Source organism: Pseudorasbora parva, chromosome 21, assembly GCF_024679245.1.
Source record: "Pseudorasbora parva isolate DD20220531a chromosome 21, ASM2467924v1, whole genome shotgun sequence".
Classification (NCBI taxonomy): Eukaryota; Metazoa; Chordata; class Actinopteri; order Cypriniformes; family Gobionidae; genus Pseudorasbora; species Pseudorasbora parva.
The window spans coordinates 1,699,037-1,724,319 of record NC_090192.1 but is presented as its reverse complement, the minus strand read 5'-3'; the positions used below and the strand labels follow the sequence as shown (position 1 = coordinate 1,724,319).

The 25,283-nt window shown below is 40.4% G+C and overlaps 1 protein-coding gene across 6 annotated transcripts in view; it reads right to left on the bottom strand.

The window, feature by feature from the left end:
• The window catches only part of abcc3 (ATP-binding cassette, sub-family C (CFTR/MRP), member 3), a 120,370-nt gene that overhangs the window by 16,309 nt on the left and 78,778 nt on the right, over window positions 1-25,283 (bottom strand). For 2 of the 6 annotated variants that reach the window (XM_067430115.1, XM_067430117.1), the window contains 7 exons: window positions 19,936-20,112; window positions 17,613-17,780; window positions 12,586-12,769; window positions 12,125-12,233; window positions 10,408-10,564; window positions 9,777-9,984; window positions 4,706-5,019 (listed from right to left, as the gene is read on the bottom strand). In XM_067430115.1, coding sequence (XP_067286216.1) covers window positions 4,706-5,019; window positions 9,777-9,984; window positions 10,408-10,564; window positions 12,125-12,233; window positions 12,586-12,769; window positions 17,613-17,780; window positions 19,936-20,112 — 1,317 coding nt within the window. Of the gene's footprint in view, window positions 1-4,705; window positions 5,020-8,099; window positions 8,411-9,334; window positions 9,413-9,776; window positions 9,985-10,407; window positions 10,565-12,124; window positions 12,234-12,585; window positions 12,770-17,612; window positions 17,781-19,935; window positions 20,113-25,283 lie in introns of those variants that run through there. The other 4 variants (XM_067430116.1, XM_067430118.1, XM_067430120.1 and 1 more) reach the window with 3 other exon arrangements.

The window sequence follows — 25,283 nt, the reverse complement described above, 5'->3', positions numbered from 1 at the left end:
TTAATTCAAAAGCGAGTAATTTTCATACCCAATGACAGATATTTGTTCTTTTTTTAAAGCATAAACACTTCATTTTGATAATTTTCTCAGAAAACAAGACTTCATTTCTTCATTGTGCATGCCATTACATGAATCTTGATGTTTAGATATTTGTGCTGGAAAACAAAATTCAAGATTTATTTCGCTGTGTATGCAATATAATTTAGAGCCCAATGAAATCCATTTTATTTATTTTTGTGTTTTAATGGTGGTTAAATTGAATTGTTTTAGTCAAAAAAGCATGTCTAATGAATTAAAGTAGTGAGACATAAACATCAATTTTAAGATGCTTTGATTTACATTTTATTTGTGTTCTCAAATTTTGCTTTATCTTCTACCGAATTCTGTGTTTTCTTTTGTTTTGGGTGAACTCTTTACTGAGTAAATGACCACAGGATTGTCATTTTTAGGGTGAACTGTCCCTTTAAGTGTTCGGACCTACCTATTACATTGTTATGAATGGATTCTGCAGTTCTGTCCACATTTTCTGCATCACAGAAATCATAGGGCCCTGATTTAATGCAATGATATTGAACTGAAGACATTTTTAAAGCCTTACATTGTGAAAGGTCAAATTAAGACCCGCAGAAACCCTGTGTTCAATCTTATCCTCATGTAGTTTCTAGAATCCTCACTTTTAAATGAAACAATATTTCAGAAAATACTCATATTCTGAAATATTATTCACATTAAGGGATCAAATATCAATGGGATCAAACTCTATCATAATGTTGTAGTGTTTGGTTTGGCTTTGTGCATTTCTGTACATAATGGCATCAATCAATGAGAATGCATGCGATAAAGCGATAAGCGATTCGCTTAGGAAACACAGAAAGCCGTGCAAAGACTCGGCAAGAGGAGAAAGATTACACAATCAGGAGACAAGTTAAAGTTACGCAGAGAGATTTAGTCCGATGGGATTTAAGAGAGAGAGAAGAAATTACAAAACTGGTCAACACCAGATAGAGGCCATAAAAATATCACTATCATTATTAATTCAACCGTAATGCTGTTTTACTTTCAACTACTGGTCATTAGCATCTGATCTGGTTAAGAAGAACTTCTACATCGTTAGCAAACTAAACATTAGTAGTAATTAACAGCAGGGGCTCACCATCAACATGTGGACTCTCATCTATCATACACATATTATTCCATTATAATTACTACATGCCCAGAGTGAGTAAAGCTGAACCGGCTAAACGCTACACCGTTAGTGTTAAAGGTGCCCTAGAATGAAAAATTGAATTAACCTTGCCATAGTGAAATAATAAGAGTTCAGCACATGGACATGACATACTGTGAGTCTCAAACACCATTGCCTCCTCCTTCTTATGTAAATCTCATAAATCAAAAACACCACGGAAAAATACGTGCTTCTCAACATAAGGCCAACCGTGACGCAAGCGTTGGGGATCATTTATATGCACTCCCCCAACATTTGCATCTGTCCGAACATGTTCATTGTCAGGCGGAAATGACGGAGCGAATCATCGGGACTGCAGATAAACAAGACACTGGCAGCTCGGACACACATCATGATCCAGGCTGTGCAGGGGACGGGAGGACTTTTCATATGTCAACAGTCATGGTTGAGGTTTATTATAATCGGATACCACAACAAATCGTTCTTTTGTTCGGCCCATTTCAAGCAAGCTTCGCTCAGCGTTTTAAACTGAAGAAAGTTGCAATTACAACTGTATTCCTGCAAGTAGTAGGTAGCAATTTATCCACTTATTGACTGTTTAAACAGCGTAGATGATCTGTAAACACCAATAAACAAGTAAGCTTTATTTCAGCAATCTCCGTTTGAGATGTTCTGCTTAAAGTGTCGTTTAGTCGGTCTGTGTTCTGTCAGGACTCACGAGCCGATTCGCTGAACTGCTGTGAGCTGCTGAAATAAGCCAATCAGAGCAGAGCTCAACATTAATATTCATGACCCTTCCAAATAAGGCAAAAACAGAGCATTACATCCTGGGGACAATTTATAGGGTTGTAAATGGACCTGTAAAACTGTATCTGGACAATGTTTGCCCTTAAATAAGCCATATACACATTTAGATATCAGAGAACAATTTAACATATTGTTTTAACTCTTTCTAGGGCACCTTTAAAGAGCATATGAATGATTGGACTGATGAAATGATGACATTCACACAGCAAAACCATCTACTGTAACCCATCTACTGTAACCCATCTACTGTAACCCATCAACCATCTACTGTAACCCATCTACTGTAACCCATCTACTGTAACCCATAAACCATCTACTGTAACCCATCTACTGTAACCCATCTACTGTAACCCATAAACCATCTACTGTAACCCATCTACTGTAAACGCTGTTCTTTACCGTCACGACTTCTGTAACAGTCTCATATTACACTGGATAATATCCAATATTAGGCTTTGCAGACTTGTCATGCCATCCAACAACATTGGGATATACAGTATACCAAAATACCACCATTATTAATAATAATACGTTATTGCAATCATTTATTAAACTTAAATAATAATAATTAATGTTAATATTAATATTATTATTATCATTGATATAATTAGCCAAAATATTAACAATAATAATTTATTGCAATATTTTATTAAATTATGTATATATATATATACACTCACCTAAAGGATTATTAGGAGCACACACTAATCCTGTGTCTGACCCCCTTTCGCCTCCAAAACTGCCTTAATTCTCCGTGGCATTGATCATCAAGCTGCTGAAAGCATTCTTTAGAAATGTTGGCCCATATTGATAGGAGAGCATCTTGCAGTTGATGGAGATTTGTGGGATGCACATCCAGGGCACGAAGCTCCCGTTCCACCACATCCCAAAGATGCTCTATTGGGTTGAGATCTGGGGACTGTGGCGGCCATTTTAGTACAGTCAACTCACTGTCATGTTCAAGAAACCAATCTGAAATGATTTGAGCTTTGCGACATGGTGCATTATCCTGCTGGAAGTAGCCATCAGAGGATGAGGACATGGTGGTCATAAAGGGATGGACATGGTCAGAAACAATGCTCAGGTAGGCCGTGGCATTTAAACAATGCCCAATTGGCACTAAGGGGCCTAAAGTGTGCAGAGGAAACATCCCCCACACCATTACACCACCACCACCAGCCTGCACAGTGGGAACAAGGCATGATGGATCCATGTTCTCATTCTGTTGACGCCAAATTCTGACTCTACCATCTGAATGTCTCAACAGAAATCGAGACTCATCAGACCAGGCAACATTTTTCCAGTCTTCAACTGTCCAACTTTGGTGAGCTTGTGCAAATTGTCGCCTCTTTTCCTATTTGTAGTGGAGATGAGTGGTACCCGGTGGGGTCTTCTGCTGTTGTAGCCCATCCGCCTCAAGGTTGTGTGTGTTGTGGCTTCACAAATGCTTTGCTGCATACCTCGGTTGTAACGAGTGGTTATTTCAGTCAAAGTTGCTCTTCTATCAGCTTGAATCAGTCGGCCCATTCTCCTCTGACCTCGAGCATCAACAAGGCATTTTCTCCCACAGGACTGCTGCAGACTGGATGCTCTTCCCTTTTCACACCATTCTTTGTAAACCCTAGAAATGGTTGTGTGTGTGTAAATCCCAGTAACTGAGCAGATTGTGAAATACTCAGACCGGCCCGTCTGGCACCAACAGCCATGCCACGCTTAAAATGGCTTAAATCACCTTTCTTTCCCATTATGACATTCAGTTTGAGTTCAGGAGATTGTCTTGACCAGGACCACACCCCTAAATGCACTGAAGCAGCTGCCACGTGATTGGCTGATTAGATAATTGCATTAATGAGAAATTGAACAGGTGTTCCTAATAATCCTTTAGCTGAGTGTATTTATAAACATGATTATTGTTATAAGTAGTATATTATTATTTAACACATTATTACAATTCTTATTTATTGTAGTTAGTGAACATAATATAATTACTATGAGCATTATTAGTAGCAGTATATATAATTATAATTTAATACATTATTGCATTATTATTGTTGTTAATAAATTATTGCAAAAACTTAAATTATATAATAAGGATCATCATCATAATACTCTTAATATATTGAAATATTATTACTATTATGATGAGAAGTAAGTATTTTTAATCAATTATTACACTAATTTATTACCACTATTGTTGTTGTTGCTATTAATAGTAATAAATGATTGCAAAAACTTAAATTACAAAATAATCATCATCATCATCATCCTAATGCGCATAATCATTATTATTATAAAAATATAATTATTATTAATAGCAGTATTATATAATTTAACAAATTATGTATTACTAGTTTCTTGCAGTAATTTATTTAATAATATAATAAAATAATTCAAATTATTATTACTAGTAGTAGTAGTTAATAATGAACAAATTATTACAATAATGTATTATCACTATTGGTGTTTAATACATCAAATGATATTATAATCATGATTTATTTGGCCGCTCTGTTACTGAACGCTGGTGTCGGTAAAGAACAGCGTGAGCTGAGAGTTCAGTGAGTCGAGTTCGTTCACCAGAGTCTCGACTCCCTGACCGCACTAAACCCAATGACCAAACACGTGTAAAACTACAACACTAAGACAGTGATAATGCAACATCAACACATGTTAGCATGCTATTAATGAGTTAGCAGACGTGTTCCTATTTACCTGGACCCACCAATAGAACAGCATTAACGGCACTATGACTATGAGGAACATAGGGGTGAGGACAGAGCATACGAGCAGCACATTTACTGTGTACCAGAAAGTGCGCATCCAGATATCAATATTGTCTGGAATGAGAGAGTCTATAGTGTCCACGTCTTTGCTGAAGCGGTTCAAGATCCGCCCTGAGGGTGTGGCCTCGAAAAAGGCCTGCGGGGCCCTGAGGACGCCCTGGAGCATGTGGAGGTGTGTGGCGCGGGCCGCCTTCAGCATGCTGTACGCCCGGCACAGTACACAGATGGCCAGAACCAGCGCACCTGTTAAAGGGGCAGCACAACATCGAGGAAGAGGAGGGTTAGTGGGTCCGGCCACACACACACACACACACACACTAAACCTACCCAATCACAGGAAACATTCTGCATTTTTACTTTCTCATAAAAACTCCTCCTGTATGATTTATAAGCCTTTTGTAAAGTGGGGACATGGGTAATGTCCTCATATTTCACCCTCTCCTGTAATACCTGTGTCATACCCATGGCATTATACACATTTGTGTCCTCATATTTCACAAAAACATGCCCGCACACACACACACACACACACATACACATCTGCTTCATACAGGCGCGTCACACGGGCTCACGGGCCGGGCGTTTACACACTTCATTACGATTCTGATTCACAAACATGTGACTCGATTCAATTCCGATTCTGATTCACAAGCCTGCGAGTCGATTCCTATTTCAATTCACAAGCATGCGATTCAATTCCGATTCTGATTCACAATTTTGCGATTCGACTCCTATTTCAATTCACAAGCATTTGACTGGATTCAATTCCGATTCTGATTCACAATTTTGCGATTCGACTCCTATTTCAATTCACAAGCATTTGACTGGATTCAATTCCGATTCTGATTCACAATTTTACGATTCGACTCCTATTTCAATTCACAAGCATTTGACTGGATTTAATTCCGATTCTTATTCACAAGTGATTTAATTCAATTTGTTAAAATTTTCAATCTTGTCATTCAATTCAATTTCAATTCACAAACATATGACTCAATTCAATTCCGATTCTGATTCACAATTTTGCGATTCGATTCTTATTTCAATTCACAAGCATGTGACTCGATTCAATTCCGATTCTGATTCACAATTCGATTTCTATTTCAATTCACAAGCATGTGACTCGATTCAATTCCGATTCCGATTCAGAACGAGAGTGGAGTAAAGCCCAGCTGTCTGCATGTGTGACGCTCCTGGAGAAATGCTGAGACCGTACGCACACACACCACACACACACATCTATAGGAGACACACTCAACCGATCAAACTTCAACCTCGAATGCAATTCAAGTCGCTTGGGATAAAAGCATCTGTGAAACGCATAATGTCACGTGACTTCATATGAACTCTGACGAGGCTCCTCAAAAATGATGAGCGATTTGATGTGATATTAATCCTCTCTCAGCGCTCAGAAACCAGAGCTCCCGTTCTAAAGTTAGCTATTCATCAGGGACGCGTTAAACTGATCAGATGTGACCGTGAAGACATTTATAATGTTACGAAAGATTCAAAAGATCTCATCTTCATCATCATCTTCATCAGCAGAGGGCGCTAAAACAGCAGATGCAGCACGAGGAGGATTCACACACACACCGGCAGCCTCCCAGAGAAGTGTGTGTGTGTGTGTGTGTGTGTGTGTGTGTGTGTGTGTGTGTGTGTGTGTGTGTGTGTGTGTGTGTGTGTGTGTGATGGAAGCACACTAGCGGCAGGAAGTGGGCAGGACAAACAGGAAGTGAGCAGTCGCACAAGACGAGGCTTCGCTCACACCGCGCAGAAATCTGATCTATAGGACGAGCTCACTGTCATCCACGCTTTACACTTAATATTTCATACACAAACTGCAAAAAAAACATGTCAATGTCTTGTTTTCCAGCACAAACATCTAAATATTTCATCAAAATTTAAGCTTTAAACAAGAATTAATGGGGTCAGAAAAATCAACTTAATTCAAAGAGAAAACTAGATTATTAATCTGACTCCACTGTTTTTCATTTGACAGCATTAATAATGATATACTTATAAATTTAAAAAGTAATAATATTTATATTGTAATAAGACAATGTCATAATATAAAAACTGCAGTGTTTTTAAATTGCGATTGATTAGAGAAAAAAATGTGATTCATAATTTTTTGAATCGATTGAGAACACTAATAATAATAATATAAAATAATATTAAATTATAATTATAAGATAATACAATATTAAAATATAGTGATAATATAATATTAAAATATATAATATAATAATAAAATATAATTATAATATAATATTAAAATATATAATAAAATATAATTATAATTTAATACAATATTCAAATGATAATATTAAAATATATAATATAATAATTTATATAATAATAATAATAATAATAAAGTATGATAATAATAATGTAACTATTATATTTTAATAATATAATAACAGGCCAATGATTTAATCGCCAGTAATTACAGAAAAAGGTGTGATTAATTAGTTATTTTTTAATCGATTGAAAGCACTAATACTAATAAAATATAATAATAAAATATAATTATATATTAATAATATAAGTGTATATGATAATAATAAAATATCAAAATAATAATATAATATAATTATGTCATTATAATCGTTGTACACAGTATAATAATTGGACATTATAATAATTAAAATCATTGCACATATTCAATACAGTTTAAAAACATTCTTTTTTAGGGAAGCTTTTATGTAACGTTATTTTGTTTAAGTTGTTTTTAGTTGTATTTTATATATATATATATATATATATATATATATATAGTTATATATATTGTTATATATATATTGTTATATTTTGTTGTGGTTTTATGTTCTCATGTACAGAGAAGCTGCTTTTAAAGGCGCTATAAAAAATAAAGTAATTATTTTATTATTAAGTAGTTATTATATTTTTTGCTATATTATAATCTAACAATAATCTAGCAAAAAATATGATCGAAAAAAAATCCACAAGATGTTCTACATTTACATGATAATAAAAACCTAAAATTGTCGATTTACATTCAAATCAGAGCAAACTAAGTTTTAAAAAAACTGAGAAAATCATTTTTTGAGCAAACATTGAGTACACTTTAAATGAAGTTACACATGCTTATGTGTCCTAAAAAGAAGAAATATCAGATTTGATGTTCAGAAAGAAATCTGAACAGTCAGAGCGAAGCCTGTAGACTCATGCAGAAGAGGAGAGGAAGAGGAGGAGGAAGAGGAAGAGAGCAGAAGAACTGTTGTGCTCATGCTCAGATTCTCCTCAGAGAAGGTGGACCTCCCGGACCGGTCCAGAACCGCTGCAATTAAAGAGCTAAATACCTGAACAAAGAAGTAAATGAGGGCCAGAGGGCCAATGACCAGCGCGAACATGGGCGTGCTGCAAATGATAACGATCATGGTGGACACGGAGGCAAAGAAGGTGCCCAGGAACATGAGCACCGTGGACGGCAGCACCTCGTCGATCACGTAAATGTCCTTGGAGAAGCGGTTGATGATCCGGCCTATGGGCGTGGTGTCAAAGAAAGACTGCGGTGTGTGAAACTTGTTGTCCAGCAGGGCCTGGTGCAGCTTACGCGAGCCATGGATTTTCCCCACAGCCAGAGTAAAGGAGGAAAACATGACCAGGACGCCTGTGTTAGAGAGACCAGAGGAGGGGACAGTCACTACACACACACACACACACACACACACACACCTGCAGGGGGCGCTACCGGAGCAGGAGAGCATACACACACACACACACACACACACACACACACACACACACCTGCAGGGGGCGCTACCGGAGCAGGAGAGCACACACACACACACACACACACACACACACACACACACACACACACACACACACACACACACATACACCTGCAGGGGGCACTACCGGAGCAGGAGAGCATACACACACACACACACACACACACACCTGCAGGGGGCACTACCGGAGCAGGAGAGCACACACACACACACACACACACACACACACACACACACACACAGACACTGCCCCTAAACCTACCCATCACACATACACACACATACACACACATACACACACACACACACACACACGCACACACACACACACACACACGCACACACACACACAACCCCTAAACCTACCCATCACAGGAAACATTCTGCATTTTTACTTTCTCATAAAAACTCCATTTCAGAAACGCCGTGAGTGTAAACCCGTGATTTTACCCCATCAGGGTCAGACATCTGTAGAAGCGCTCCATAAAATAAGCACTATAACATTCCACACACACACACACACACACACACACACACACACACACACACACACACACACACACACACACACATACACACACACACACACACACACACACACACACACACACACACACACACACACACACACACACACTTCATATGTAATGCTATTAGATGACTTGTTAAGTGCATGTAATAAAACATTTAGTGTGGTTGTAGTTGTGCTGCGGTTGCACGTTCTGTCCAGCAGGGGCCGCCAGTGCCGAGGGAATCATTCGGCCACATCATCCGGGTGTGTGTGTGTGTGTGTTATGTACCTTGTGTGATGCCCAGCGCGGCGTACACACCGACCCTCATCTCCACCTGCTGCTGTGTTTGCGTGTGTGTGAGTGTGTGTGTGTGTGTGTGTGTGTGTGTGAGAGTGTGTGTGAGTGTGTGTGTGTGTGTGTTATGTACCTTGTGTGATGCCCAGCGCGGCGTACACACCGACCTTCATCTCCACCTGCTGTGTGTGTGTGTGTGTGTGTGTGTGTGTGTGTGTGTGTGTGTGTGTGTGTATGTACCTTGTGTGATGCCCAGCGCGGCGTACACACCGACCCTCATCTCCACCTGCTGTGTGTGTGTGTGTGTGTGTGTGTGTGTGTGTGTGTGTGTGTGTGTGTTATGTACCTTGTGTGATGCCCAGCGCGGCGTACACACCGACCCTCATCTCCACCTGCTGTGTGTGTGTGTGTGTGTGTGTGTGTGTGTGTTATGTACCTTGTGTGATGCCCAGCGCGGCGTACACACCGACCCTCATCTCCACCTGCTGCTGTGTGCGGTTCTGCAGAGCGTCGTTCGTCCATTCGCTCAGCCAGAAGTTCGCTCCGATGGCGGCGGCGCTCTGACAGCCGTACAGGAAACAGATGAACAGAGACAGGAGCGGCCCAACCGCTTTCATGTACTCCCAATAAACCTTCAGCTTCACCTGCAGCACACACACACACACACACACACACACACACACACACACGCTGTGTTTCCATGTTTTATGGGGACGTTCGATAAGCGTAATGGTTTTTATCACTTCTACATGTCAGAGTCACTCAGGGCTATTGCTTAACATTCAGAATATGCTGAAACTAAAAACTAAATACATATATTTTATAATATGGGGCTTTGTGTATATATATATGTATATAAAGACATTTGTGACATTAAAACATTAATTTTTTATCTGTCAGGATGGATATTATAATTTAAACGTCATTAAAACGTCGTAAAACTTAAAACGTCATTTTGTTAATTTAATTTTTTTTAAAGCAAACACAATTTATGAAATTAATCACATGTGAAAGCACAACTATTAGATTTAGATAGGCCAGAGGAGGGCAGTGGTGAGCGCTCTTACCCGTCCCGTCTCAGTGGTCTCGGTTTGGATCAGCTTCTGCTCCTTCTGCTCCTTCTTCTTCTCCGCCGGCGGGTCCGAATGCTTCCTCTCGCTGCAGCGCCGGCGCCGGGACATCTTCTTCGGGTTCTCCGGGTCATTAGACATGATGCTGATCTGCCTGAAAGGACACAAGATCGCTGATACTCAACTTACAAAAGGGGTCCAAACTGGGCTCTGGGATCCTCCAGAAGGTTCTAAGGGTCCCCAGAAAAATTTCAGATCATTAAAAGATGGATAAAGTCAAAAACGGATCAAGTCTACCGAACAATCAAACTGTTTAAAGGGTTAGTTCAGCCAAAAATGAAATGTCAGTCATTAACTCCTCTCCCTAATGTCGCTCCACACCCGTAAGACCTCCGTTCATCTTCACACACAGTTTAAGATATTTTATATTTAGTCCGAGAGCGTATGCAAGTGTATGCACACTATACTGTCCATGTCCAGAAAGGGAATAAAAACATCATCACAGTAGTCCATATGAGACATCAGTGGGTTAATTAGAGTCTCTTGAAGCATCCAAAATACATTTGGGTCCAAAAATAACAAAAACTACGACTTTATTCAGCATTGGCTTCTCTTCCGGGTTTGTGTTCAATCCTCAAATAAAGATTCAAACGGTTATGAGTCAGTGAATCGATTCATGATTCGGATCGCCAATGTCTCGTGATTTCAGAAGTTTGACACGCGATCCGAATCATGAATCAATTCGCTGAGTCATAACCGTTTGAATCTTTATTTGAGGATTGAACACAAACGCGGAAGAGAAGCCAATGCTGAATAAAGTCGTAGTTTTTGTTATTTTTGGACCCAAATGTATTTTGGATGCTTCAAGAGACTCTAATTAACCCACTGATGTCTCATATGGACTACTGTGATGATGTTTTTATTCCCTTTCTGGACATGGACAGTATAGTGTGCATACACTTGCATACATTAGAGTCATTAATGACACAAATTTAATTTTTGGGTGAACTAACTGTTTAACTTCTAAACGTTTCTCACCTTGTTTGCTATAAACATACCTCTCAGAATTGTATATGTTTGCTCTGTATCTGCTAGAGAGGTTTATCTTGCTCATTGGGTTCGTAGAGCTGTATTCTTAATGCGCTGCGTAAGCTGCTTACATACATTTATTGTGAAAGTTGCTTATACAAGTAGTTTTTAATTGAACACGTTCTTCTTCAGGTTTATACGTCCAACATTAAGTATATCCATTTTAAATTTGGAAACAATGTTGTATTTAAAATGTCACCCTTACTATTTATCTAACAGTTTAAATGTTTTTTCATACATAAAAATATATCGATGGATTTGATGGGATCCCCCATAAAGGTGCATCATATTTGGGGGTTCTTGGCATCGTAAAGTTTGAAAACCCCTGAACTAACACACACTATTGATATGGCTGGAAGAAAGATTTTTTAGATAATATTTAACATGCATGCACACTCATCTATATGGTTGAAATGATAAATATTGCAGTCCAGTATCACTCAAATGATCTACTGTAAAACTACAGTTATTGACTACATTTAATATTCAGCTGCATGTGATATTACAGCATGCAAACTGTATTGTATTCCACTGGGTCAATGACAGATGACAGCAGTGTTTGCCGAGAGAAGTCACAAAGCCGGAGCAACTGCACAGCGAGAGGACATTAAATATGCACGAGTACCTCATGAAGTGTCTGCGCGCCTCGTTAACCACAGGCTCGTTATCCACCATATCTGTGTGATTACTGAGAGCATCCTCTGGGAAATCCTCCTCTTCATCAACCAACGACACTGAAGAACATCAGGAGTACAGGTGATGAGAACACAAACAACAGAAAGAAAGAAACTAATCAATATGGATGGATGGATGGATGGATGGATGGATGGATGGATGGATATATAAATTAATCGAGGGATGGGTAGATAGATGGACAGACAAATAGATATATAAATGGATGGATGGATGATGGATGGATAGATAGATATATAAATGGGTGGATAGATAGACAGACAGACAGACAGACGGACAGATGGATGGATGGATGGATGGATGGATGGATGGATGGATGGATGGATGGATAGAAAATGAATAGTATATATATTTTTCAGTATATTTGAGCGTATGAATATGTGTGATGTGTACCGTTGACTTCCTCTTCTTCAATGATGTCCTCGAGGGAGTAGTTTCTGAGGAACTCGGCGAAGGCCCCGTTCTGCTTCAGCAGCTCCTGATAGGAGCCCATCTCCGACATCCGGCCCTCCACCAGCACCAGGATATTATCCACCTGCGGCAGGAAGCTGATGCCGTGGGTCACCAGGAGACGGGTCTGAGGGAGAGCGAGACAGACTCAGAGCGGGACAGACTCAGAGCCAAAATAATCATTTGAAGCATATTGTGTATTTTAAACACTGAAAATCGCATCTAGTTGACCATCATTCCAGAATAGTGAGCCAGCTGACTATCTAGATAGTGTGGTAAAGCAGCTATACAACAGGATCATGTACGGCTGAAAACTATTGCCATTTGAGTCCTTAAGCAGCCTTTATTGTCCACATTATGCCTTTATTGTGAATGTGATTATAAACGATATGCTTTCATGTTGTGCTGCTAGTGTTTGCCAGTGATTATGATTTTCTGGGACCGGGAAATGACTGAAATAGTTATGTGTTAAAATAACATTTTCCAAAGACGCACAAAAGTATGAACCTGGCGTCCTACATTTACATTTAATCATTTAGGGTCCAAGTCAAGTCTCAAGTCTTTATGGTCCAAGTCAAGTCTCAAGTCTTTATGGTCCAAGTCAAGTCTCAAGTCTTTAGGGTCCAAGTCAAGTCTCAAGTCTTTAGGGTCCAAGTCAAGTCTCAAGTCTTTAGGGTCCAAGTCAAGTCTCAAGTCAAGTCTCAAGTCTTTAGGGTCCAAGTCAAGTCTCAAGTCTTTAGGGTCCAAGTCAAGTCTCAAGTCTTTAGGGTCCAAGTCAAGTCTCAAGTCTTTAGGGTCCAAGTCAAGTCTCAAGTCTTTAGGGTCCAAGTCAAGTCTCAAGTCTTTAGGGTCCAAGTCAAGTCGCAAGTCTTTAGGTTCCAAGTCAAGTCTCCAGTCAAGTCTCAAGTCAAGTCTCAAGTCTTTAGGGTCCAAGTCAAGTCTCAAATCTTTAGGGTCCAAGTCAAGTCGCAAGTCTTTAGGTTCCAAATCAAGTCTCCAGTCAAGTCTCAAGTCTTTAGGGTCCAAGTCAAGTCTCAAGTCAAGTCTCAAGTCTTTAGGGTCCAAGTCAAGTCTCAAGTCTTTAGGGTCCAAGTCAAGTCTCAAGTCTTTAGGGTCCAAGTCAAGTCTCAAGTCTTTAGGGTCCAAGTCAAGTCGCAAGTCTTTAGGGTCCAAGTCAAGTCTCAAGTCTTTAGGGTCCAAGTCAAGTCTCAAGTCTTTAGGGTCCAAGTCAAGTCTCAAGTCTTTAGGTTCCAAGTCAAGTCTCAAGTCTTTAGGGTCCAAGTCAAGTCTCAAGTCTTTAGGGTCCAAGTCAAGTCTCAAGTCTTTAGGGTCCAAGTCAAGTCTCAAGTCTTTAGGTTCCAAGTCAAGTCTCAAGTCTTTAGGGTCCAAGTCAAGTCTCAAGTCTTTAGGTTCCAAGTCAAGTCTCAAGTCTTTAGGGTCCAAGTCAAGTCTCAAGTCTTTAGGGTCCAAGTCAAGTCTCAAGTCTTTAGGGTCCAAGTCAAGTCTCAAGTCTTTAGGTTCCAAGTCAAGTCTCAAGTCTTTAGGTTCCAAGTCAAGTCTCAAGTCTTTAGGGTCCAAGTCAAGTCTCAAGTCTTTAGGGTCCAAGTCAAGTCTCAAGTCTTTAGGGTCAAAGTCAAGTCTCAAGTCTTTAGGGTCCAAGTCAAGTCTCAAGAGAAGCAACGAAACAAACAAGGCCAACAACCTGTAAAAGCTGTAAGAAGTCTCAGTTAATTAGCACAGTACACAGTTTTTTTTTTTTTGGACAAACAAACAAAAATTAATGGATAGTTAAGTGCTATTCTTTATTGGTCAGGTGCAATTGGAAAAGATGCGTCTTAAGATGTTTTTTAAAAATGGCTACAGACTCGGCAGCACGAATTGAGATCGGCAGGTCATTCCACCAGGTGGGAACGGTCCAGGAAAATGTCCGTGAGAGCGATTTCATGCCTCTTTGGGATGGAACCACGAGGCGTCGCTCACTCGCAGAACGCAAGCTTCTGGAGGGTGTGTAAGTCTGAACAAGTGAGTTTAGGTATATTGGTGCAGAGCCGGTGGTTGTTTTGTAGGCGAGAACTAGTGCCTTGAATATGATGCGAGCAGCCATTGGCAACCAGTGCAGTCTGATGAAGAGAGGCGTGACATGAGCTCTCTTGAGTCCTCCATTCTTTCCGACAACAAAGCGCCTGAACACAACAAGCTCGTAATCATGACTTCTGAATTGGGAAGTAGGAAACTTCCGATAGCACGTAAAGGCTTTCCCTGGACAAACATGGAATTTTCCGGGTTCCATGTTTTTACTGTCAGACGCTAGGGGGCGCTATTATTCATCCTCTGAATGAGTTCTGAATCTCCTGATCTAAACACCGTTTACAGACATCATTTCTAACATTGGCTGAAAAATAAGGTCTTGCTGCCTTATCAGACAATGGTTTGTAAGGCAGCATTTTGTGCATTAAACTGATTTCGGACAGACTTCTTAGGCAGTGTAACAGTTTAATGATCTACAGCAAAATAGTGCAAGCTTTGGTGAGTACTAAACACATATTTAAAGGGTTAGTTCACCCAAAAATGAAAATTATAGTCTCACCAAGTTTTCCCATCCGCTATTACTTCCGTCGGGTGAGGTCAAACTGGCGCGATCGCCTGCCCAGATCGATCAAATGAGGCATCTATATAATATATATCTATGATCACGTCCACTTGATCTTACCAGACGAAAGTTACAGCCAATGGGGTGAGATAAATAATCTTGTTTTCTGTTTGAATTAAGATTATTTTTCTCACCCCATTGGCAGATTATTTATCTTATTTTAAGCAAAAACTCTCTTCATTTTGAGTTATTTTTCCCCAAAACAAGACAATTACTTTTGCTTGTCTAGTAAATACTTCTTGTTTTAAGAATTTTATGTTTAGACTAGAAACAAGACAAAAATACTGAGTAAGAAAAGCATTTTTTGCAGTGTAACATTAGATTTGGACGTGGCTTAATCACGCACGGATTTAGAATGCAGAGGCCCCTGGGCGCAGAATTTTGGAGGCCCCCCCAGAACTCGTGGCCCAAACTCACACAGCTTTAAAAAATCATTTTTAAGAAACACTTTTTCTTAAAAAAATCATAATTTGATTAGAAACAGTAAAAGGGAGCTGTTGGTTTTTTATTGTAGGCCTATCTGGTCATAGAAATGAAGTCAACATTAATATAACTATGTAAGTACAGGGCCATAAGCAGGGTTTTAAAATCAGTGAGCTCTCAAATATGAGGTAGTTAGCGGGATTCAGGGGAATACTCCCCCGAGAAAATTTAGATTTTTCTGATCAACATATGTGCATTTTTAAGACTTTTGAAGGCCCCCAAAAATTTATACAAATTATATTCTTTACTTTAATAAATTGAGAAACCATAAGCAAAAGGTGAATGTTCAGAAAGTATGAATTATTATGGCTTGAACTATGTTGTATAGCTGCATTTTACGATGTGTTTGTTGTCAAACTTAACTTTATTTCTTTTTAAATTAGAATTTTTATTGACAAAATATTTTAGTTTTTATTTTATTTTCTTTCTATTAGCCTATATCAGATAACATTTTAATCTGTCATATGCTCATGTTACACCACATACTCCACCTATGGGGCAGGTTGTCACATTTCACTTCCATTATGTAATTGGAGCTACTATAGACGTGGGAAATAAATAATAAATACTCTGAACCCCAAGTGGAAAAAATTGTCAAAAATTCTCATTCTGCCTAATCTGATGAAATCACGTTCATTAATGTTTATTTTCCTCTCACATTGACTAAATATGTTACATTAGAAAAAAACACATTATGAATCACCTGAATTATGAAATTTGCGCTAAGTATCTTCTGTGAATGTAAAGCCCGCCTACTTTGATTTGATTGGTCATCTCAAATGTAGGCTATGGTAATATTTTGATGAGCGCCGCGGTGACAAACTGCTGAGGCAGCTCCGATGAGAAGCGCGCTTGGTGCTGTGCTGTATCATTGCAATACTAAAGTAGTGTTAATGCTATATCATGCATTTATTTCACAACATTTATTATATAGCCTACATCTCAGGGAAATACCTCATCATAGCTGCCTAGGGTTACGTGATTTAAAAAGCAACATCATAACGGGGACAGTGGTGAAAGTGGTGAAATCTGAAAAATAAAATATTTAGGTGGGTCGGACTCTGTGGACTCAGATGGAAGGCTTCTGTGCCGATCCGGGCATCTATAATAATCAGGGTTTTTAATAAGGGGAAAAAGTAATTGATAGGCCAACATTTCTTGAGGCTGTCAAGCTGGTAATGCACGTTAATCTACACGTCAACACCGGGTCTCTGCCGCTTTCAGAAAAAAAAGTGACTTTTGAAAAAAGACTTGAAAAAAGTGGAGATGGTTAGAATAGTGCTCCTAATTAAATCCTCACTGCTACCGTTTTTTTAACCATGTTGGTTGTTTTTTCATGTCTTTTTTCACACTATCTTTGACTTCTACCGCCTGTCTTGCCACTATCAACAGTTTCCGCATATGCTGATGACTCATCATTGTCATCATCAGACACAGCCAAAAAGCTGATCATGATTTTGTGTGTGTGTGTGTGTGTGTGTGCAAATAAATTATTGTTAACACACTTACTAATGATTTTTCTAAATTGAATCCAATAATAAATAATAAAAATAATAAAAAAAGTAAAAAAAGGATGAGGCTTGGAGGGCCCCTAGAGGTCGGAGGCCCCCGGGCACCGGCCCAATCGGCCCGGTGGTAAATCCGGCCCTGGGCTTAATGCCTTCAAATGTGTCCTCCAAAGGCAGCATTTTCCAGGTTTCGGACGCAGCCAGAATCTTCTCTGCCACAATAAAGTAAACACTGCGGTTTCTTTTGTTCCTGATCATTGTTTGTGCACACAAATGATCTCTATGGAACAGGCCCTAGAGGTCTGAAAATAGTCATGCAAATAAAATACCTTTCCCTTGAGCGCTCCTTCAGGCCCGATGACGTGGTCAAAGATATGCTTGGCCACATGAGCGTCCACTGCAGACAGAGGGTCGTCCAGCAGATAGACGTCCGAATCACTGTACAGCGCTCGGGCCAGACTCACTCTCTGCCTCTGACCGCCAGACAGATTAATGCCCTGCACACACACACACACGATCAGTTATATGATATGCTGATTAATTTCCACGTTTTTACTGTCAGACGTTAGGGGGCGCTATTATTCATCTTCTGAATGAGTTCTGAATCTCCTGATCTAAACCAAGGGTGCGTCTCAATCAGCTCCCTAGTTCAGTAGTCAGGGCACTGATCAGGGAGTCAGCCCATTGACTTACGTCCTAACCAGTGCCCTGACTAAAACTGAACTAGGGAGCTGATTGAGACGCAGGGCAAGCCTGCAGTCTCCCTCTCATTTACTGAAGCTTTCGCGTCTCCATCGCCCCCATGTGGTCGGTCCCAGTATAGTCACCCCTCTGTGTTTTCTAATGGACGCGAGGCAAACTAAACAATGAAATTACACTTTAAATATTTTACCCCCCAAAGTTAGTTTATGTCATTGAAGGCAGTTACCATCACGATGATTTCATTTCAAGTGTTCGTTTTTAAAATAAGTTTAGTTTTACTTAGCTATCTGATGCTATAAAAACGGGGGGGGGGGGGGGGGGGGGGTGACGTCATGATTGACAGCTGAGATCGACGTCTTCTCTGAGTGAAGTTATCACTGAGGCACTAACAGACTTTTTCGGGATTTTTGGGAGCAGATTGGAGCTTTAGCTTTAATTTCTACATTTCCATAACTGTTTATTTCACACCAACATAATTAATTCTTCTGCATCTGTGAGAGTGTGGGCGGGCTTTAGATATCACGACTGTACTTCCTGCTCTCTACTGCGCAGACTCGGTCCCAAGACGTCAGCGCCGTGCAGGCCGCTGTCATGAGAAATCCTGTCCGCTATGAAATTGTGTCCGCAAGGACCCCCAGAGCGATTCTATTGGCAGAAAGAAATTTTAATAGGTAATCTGTTCAGAGCCTGATTGCAAGTCTTACAAAATCGCGTTTTGATTTTTGCTGTTTAAATTGTGTTAAATGTCTTACAAATCATATGTTTCATATACTAGTACTATATACCTGAAGCTATAAGTGCTTATATAAGTATATAAGATAAATACAAGCATATCTCATATATAATCTATTTATTTTGTGCACCTGTTCTGTATATTGCTATTATTATTTACATTATAGGTACATTACTATGTCATGATTTTGTATTGGTACATCAGTCAAAATAATTCAGAATATGATTTTGCTCCCATTATAGCAATCAATTCTATATTTAAAATAAATGTGTTGTGTGTGTGTGTGTGTGTGTGTGTGTGTGTGTGTGTGTGTGTGTGTGTGTGTGTGTGTGTGTGTGTGTGTGTGTGTGTGTGTGTGTGTGTGAGTGTGTGTGTATGTGTGTACTTAGTATGGCAATGAACTTTATTTTTAAACAATTGCCTGTCCAGATCCATGTATAACAACTTTTGATCAGGCATTTAAAACCGCTACCAGTGGACACAATTTCACAGGCGGACAGGATTCGTCCTGACAGCGCCTGAAATCTTCAACTCTGGCAGCGGAAACGGACAATGTCGAGTCCATATTTTTTTACGGTCCATGATCTAAACACACACGAGGAAGACGCAGTAAAACAACTAACCCTGCGTCCCAATTCACATACTATCCATACTAAATAGTATTTGAAATAAGAATTAATACGTCCCAAATCGTAGTTTGCTGAAAAGAGTATTCCACAGATTAAATGTTCACTAATACAAATATACTTCATGCATTTAATATCACTTTATAAACCAATGATTAGGAATGATTAAATGCATATTTTAAACAAATTATTATGTTATATACTATAATATATAACTAAATTAATTTATATTAAATGAATACATTAAATTGACAGCCGTTACCACACAGCACGTAAAAATTGTAAAAAAATCATGCATGATAAATAAAATCAGATTCCCTGCACACATAAAATTAGTTCATTTTAATGTGATTGTGTATTGCAAATAATCACATGTATAGCAATATTTACTGAGAAAATCCCAAATTCAAAAAACATGCTTTGCATTTATAGCATTAAGTTGCTCAAAATGAGTATTACAGATTTAATAAACAGGTCAGAGATTATTAAATGTAATATTTTTTTTAATGATAGTTAAATAATATTATATGGCACATTTTTCTGTTAATAATTGCATTAAATGAACGGAGAAGTCGACTGAAATCACAGTACCTTCTCCCCGATCTCCGTTTCGTCGCCTCCAGGAAGCACTTCCAGGTCAGGGGTCAGTGCACAGGCCTCCAGCACACAGCGGTACTTCTGCTCCATGTAGGGTCTGCCAAAAAGGATGTTGTCTCTCAAAGTGGCATTCTGGATCCAAGCCTGCTGTGGGACGTAAGCCACCGAGCCCTGAGGAAGAGAGAGCATCAAACGTAACGCTCTGCTAATGAATCTTTCGAGGTAATAAAGGAGACTCACCCGTACGGAGATCTGTCAAACGTAACGCTCTGCTAATGAATCTTTCGAGGTAATAAAGGAGACTCACCCGTACGGAGATCTGTCAAACGTAACGCTCTGCTAATGAATCTCTTGAGGTAATAAAGGAGACTCACCCGTATGGAGATCTGTCAAACGTAACGCTCTGCTAATGAATCTCTTGAGGTAATAAAGGAGACTCACCCGTATGGAGATCTGTCAAACGTAACGCTCTGCTAATGAATCTCTTGAGGTAATAAAGGAGACTCACCCGTATGGAGATCTGTCAAACGTAACGCTCTGCTAATGAATCTCTTGAGGTAATAAAGGAGACTCACCCGTATGGAGATCTGTCAAACGTAACGCTCTGCTAATGAATCTTTCGAGGTAATAAAGGAGACTCACCCGTACGGAGATCTGTCAAACGTAACGCTCTGCTAATGAATCTCTTGAGGTAATAAAGGAGACTCACCCGTATGGAGATCTGTCAAACGTAACGCTCTGCTAATGAATCTCTTGAGGTAATAAAGGAGACTCACCCGTATGGAGATCTGTCAAACGTAACGCTCTGCTAATGAATCTCTCGAGGTAATAAAGGAGACTCACCCGTACGGAGATCTGTCAAACGTAACGCTCTGCTAATGAATCTTTCGAGGTAATAAAGGAGACTCACCCGTACGGAGATCTGTCAAACGTAACGCTCTGCTAATGAATCTTTCGAGGTAATAAAGGAGACTCACCCGTATGGAGATCTGTCAAACGTAACGCTCTGCTAATGAATCTTTCGAGGTAATAAAGGAGACTCACCCGTACGGAGATCTGTCAAACGTAACGCTCTGCTAATGAATCTCTTGAGGTAATAAAGGAGACTCACCCGTACGGAGATCTGTCAAACGTAACGCTCTGCTAATGAATCTTTCGAGGTAATAAAGGAGACTCACCCGTACGGAGATCTGTCAAACGTAACGCTCTGCTAATGAATCTCTCGAGGTAATAAAGGAGACTCACCCGTACGGAGATCTGTCAAACGTAACGCTCTGCTAATGAATCTTTCGAGGTAATAAAGGAGACTCACCCGTATGGAGATCTGTCAAACGTAACGCTCTGCTAATGAATCTCTTGAGGTAATAAAGGAGACTCACCCGTACGGAGATCTGTCAAACGTAACGCTCTGCTAATGAATCTCTTGAGGTAATAAAGGAGACTCACCCGTACGGAGATCTGTCAAACGTAACGCTCTGCTAATGAATCTTTCGAGGTAATAAAGGAGACTCACCCGTACGGAGATCTGTCAAACGTAACGCTCTGCTAATGAATCTCTCGAGGTAATAAAGGAGACTCACCCGTATGGAGATCTGTCAAACGTAACGCTCTGCTAATGAATCTCTTGAGGTAATAAAGGAGACTCACCCGTACGGAGATCTGTCAAACGTAACGCTCTGCTAATGAATCTCTCGAGGTAATAAAGGAGACTCACCCGTACGGAGATCTGTCAAACGTAACGCTCTGCTAATGAATCTTTCGAGGTAATAAAGGAGACTCACCCGTACGGAGATCTGTCAAACGTAACGCTCTGCTAATGAATCTCTCGAGGTAATAAAGGAGACTCACCCGTACGGAGATCTGTCAAACGTAACGCTCTGCTAATGAATCTTTCGAGGTAATAAAGGAGACTCACCCGTACGGAGATCTGTCAAACGTAACGCTCTGCTAATGAATCTCTCGAGGTAATAAAGGAGACTCACCCGTATGGAGATCTGTCAAACGTAACGCTCTGCTAATGAATCTTTCGAGGTAATAAAGGAGACTCACCCGTACGGAGATCTGTCAAACGTAACGCTCTGCTAATGAATCTCTTGAGGTAATAAAGGAGACTCACCCGTATGGAGATCTGTCAAACGTAACGCTCTGCTAATGAATCTCTTGAGGTAATAAAGGAGACTCACCCGTATGGAGATCTGTCAAACGTAACGCTCTGCTAATGAATCTCTTGAGGTAATAAAGGAGACTCACCCGTACGGAGATCTGTCAAACGTAACGCTCTGCTAATGAATCTCTCGAGGTAATAAAGGAGACTCACCCGTATGGAGATCTGTCAAACGTAACGCTCTGCTAATGAATCTTTCGAGGTAATAAAGGAGACTCACCCGTACGGAGATCTGTCAAACGTAACGCTCTGCTAATGAATCTTTCGAGGTAATAAAGGAGACTCACCCGTACGGAGATCTGTCAAACGTAACGCTCTGCTAATGAATCTCTCGAGGTAATAAAGGAGACTCACCCGTACGGAGATCTGTCAAACGTAACGCTCTGCTAATGAATCTTTCGAGGTAATAAAGGAGACTCACCCGTACGGAGATCTGTCAAACGTAACGCTCTGCTAATGAATCTCTCGAGGTAATAAAGGAGACTCACCCGTATGGAGATCTGTCAAACGTAACGCTCTGCTAATGAATCTTTCGAGGTAATAAAGGAGACTCACCCGTACGGAGATCTGTCAAACGTAACGCTCTGCTAATGAATCTTTCGAGGTAATAAAGGAGACTCACCCGTACGGAGATCTGTCAAACGTAACGCTCTGCTAATGAATCTTTCGAGGTAATAAAGGAGACTCACCCGTACGGAGATCTGTCAAACGTAACGCTCTGCTAATGAATCTTTCGAGGTAATAAAGGAGACTCACCCGTACGGAGATCTGTCAAACGTAACGCTCTGCTAATGAATCTTTCGAGGTAATAAAGGAGACTCACCCGTACGGAGATCTGTCAAACGTAACGCTCTGCTAATGAATCTTTCGAGGTAATAAAGGAGACTCACCCGTATGGAGATCTGTCAAACGTAACGCTCTGCTAATGAATCTCTTGAGGTAATAAAGGAGACTCACCCGTATGGAGATCTGTCAAACGTAACGCTCTGCTAATGAATCTCTTGAGGTAATAAAGGAGACTCACCCGTACGGAGATCTGTCAAACGTAACGCTCTGCTAATGAATCTCTTGAGGTAATAAAGGAGACTCACCCGTATGGAGATCTGTCAAACGTAACGCTCTGCTAATGAATCTTTCGAGGTAATAAAGGAGACTCACCCGTACGGAGATCTGTCAAACGTAACGCTCTGCTAATGAATCTTTCGAGGTAATAAAGGAGACTCACCCGTACGGAGATCTGTCAAACGTAACGCTCTGCTAATGAATCTTTCGAGGTAATAAAGGAGACTCACCCGTACGGAGATCTGTCAAACGTAACGCTCTGCTAATGAATCTTTCGAGGTAATAAAGGAGACTCACCCGTATGGAGATCTGTCAAACGTAACGCTCTGCTAATGAATCTCTTGAGGTAATAAAGGAGACTCACCCGTATGGAGATCTGTCAAACGTAACGCTCTGCTAATGAATCTCTTGAGGTAATAAAGGAGACTCACCCGTACGGAGATCTGTCAAACGTAACGCTCTGCTAATGAATCTCTTGAGGTAATAAAGGAGACTCACCCGTATGGAGATCTGTCAAACGTAACGCTCTGCTAATGAATCTTTCGAGGTAATAAAGGAGACTCACCCGTACGGAGATCTGTCAAACGTAACGCTCTGCTAATGAATCTCTTGAGGTAATAAAGGAGACTCACCCGTACGGAGATCTGTCAAACGTAACGCTCTGCTAATGAATCTCTTGAGGTAATAAAGGAGACTCACCCGTACGGAGATCTGTCAAACGTAACGCTCTGCTAATGAATCTCTCGAGGTAATAAAGGAGACTCACCCGTACGGAGATCTGTCAAACGTAACGCTCTGCTAATGAATCTCTTGAGGTAATAAAGGAGACTCACCCGTACGGAGATCTGTCAAACGTAACGCTCTGCTAATGAATCTTTCGAGGTAATAAAGGAGACTCACCCGTACGGAGATCTGTCAAACGTAACGCTCTGCTAATGAATCTTTCGAGGTAATAAAGGAGACTCACCCGTACGGAGATCTGTCAAACGTAACGCTCTGCTAATGAATCTCTTGAGGTAATAAAGGAGACTCACCCGTACGGAGATCTGTCAAACGTAACACTCTGCTAATGAATCTTTCGAGGTAATAAAGGAGACTCACCCGTACGGAGATCTGTCAAACGTAACGCTCTGCTAATGAATCTTTCGAGGTAATAAAGGAGACTCACCCGTACGGAGATCTGTCAAACGTAACGCTCTGCTAATGAATCTTTCGAGGTAATAAAGGAGACTCACCCGTACGGAGATCTGTCAAACGTAACACTCTGCTAATGAATCTTTCGAGGTAATAAAGGAGACTCACCCGTACGGAGATCTGTCAAACGTAACGCTCTGCTAATGAATCTTTCGAGGTAATAAAGGAGACTCACCCGTACGGAGATCTGTCAAACGTAACGCTCTGCTAATGAATCTCTTGAGGTAATAAAGGAGACTCACCCGTACGGAGATCTGTCAAACGTAACGCTCTGCTAATGAATCTTTCGAGGTAATAAAGGAGACTTACCCGTACGGAGATCTGTCAAACGTAACGCTCTGCTAATGAATCTCTTGAGGTAATAAAGGAGACTCACCCGTATGGAGATCTGTCAAACGTAACGCTCTGCTAATGAATCTTTCGAGGTAATAAAGGAGACTTACCCGTACGGAGATCTGTCAAACGTAACGCTCTGCTAATGAATCTCTTGAGGTAATAAAGGAGACTCACCCGTACGGAGATCTGTCAAACGTAACGCTCTGCTAATGAATCTCTTGAGGTAATAAAGGAGACTCACCCGTACGGAGATCTGTCAAACGTAACGCTCTGCTAATGAATCTTTCGAGGTAATAAAGGAGACTCACCCGTACGGAGATCTGTCAAACGTAACGCTCTGCTAATGAATCTCTTGAGGTAATAAAGGAGACTCACCCGTATGGAGATCTGTCAAACGTAACGCTCTGCTAATGAATCTCTTGAGGTAATAAAGGAGACTCACCCGTACGGAGATCTGTCAAACGTAACACTCTGCTAATGAATCTTTCGAGGTAATAAAGGAGACTCACCCGTACGGAGATCTGTCAAACGTAACGCTCTGCTAATGAATCTTTCGAGGTAATAAAGGAGACTCACCCGTACGGAG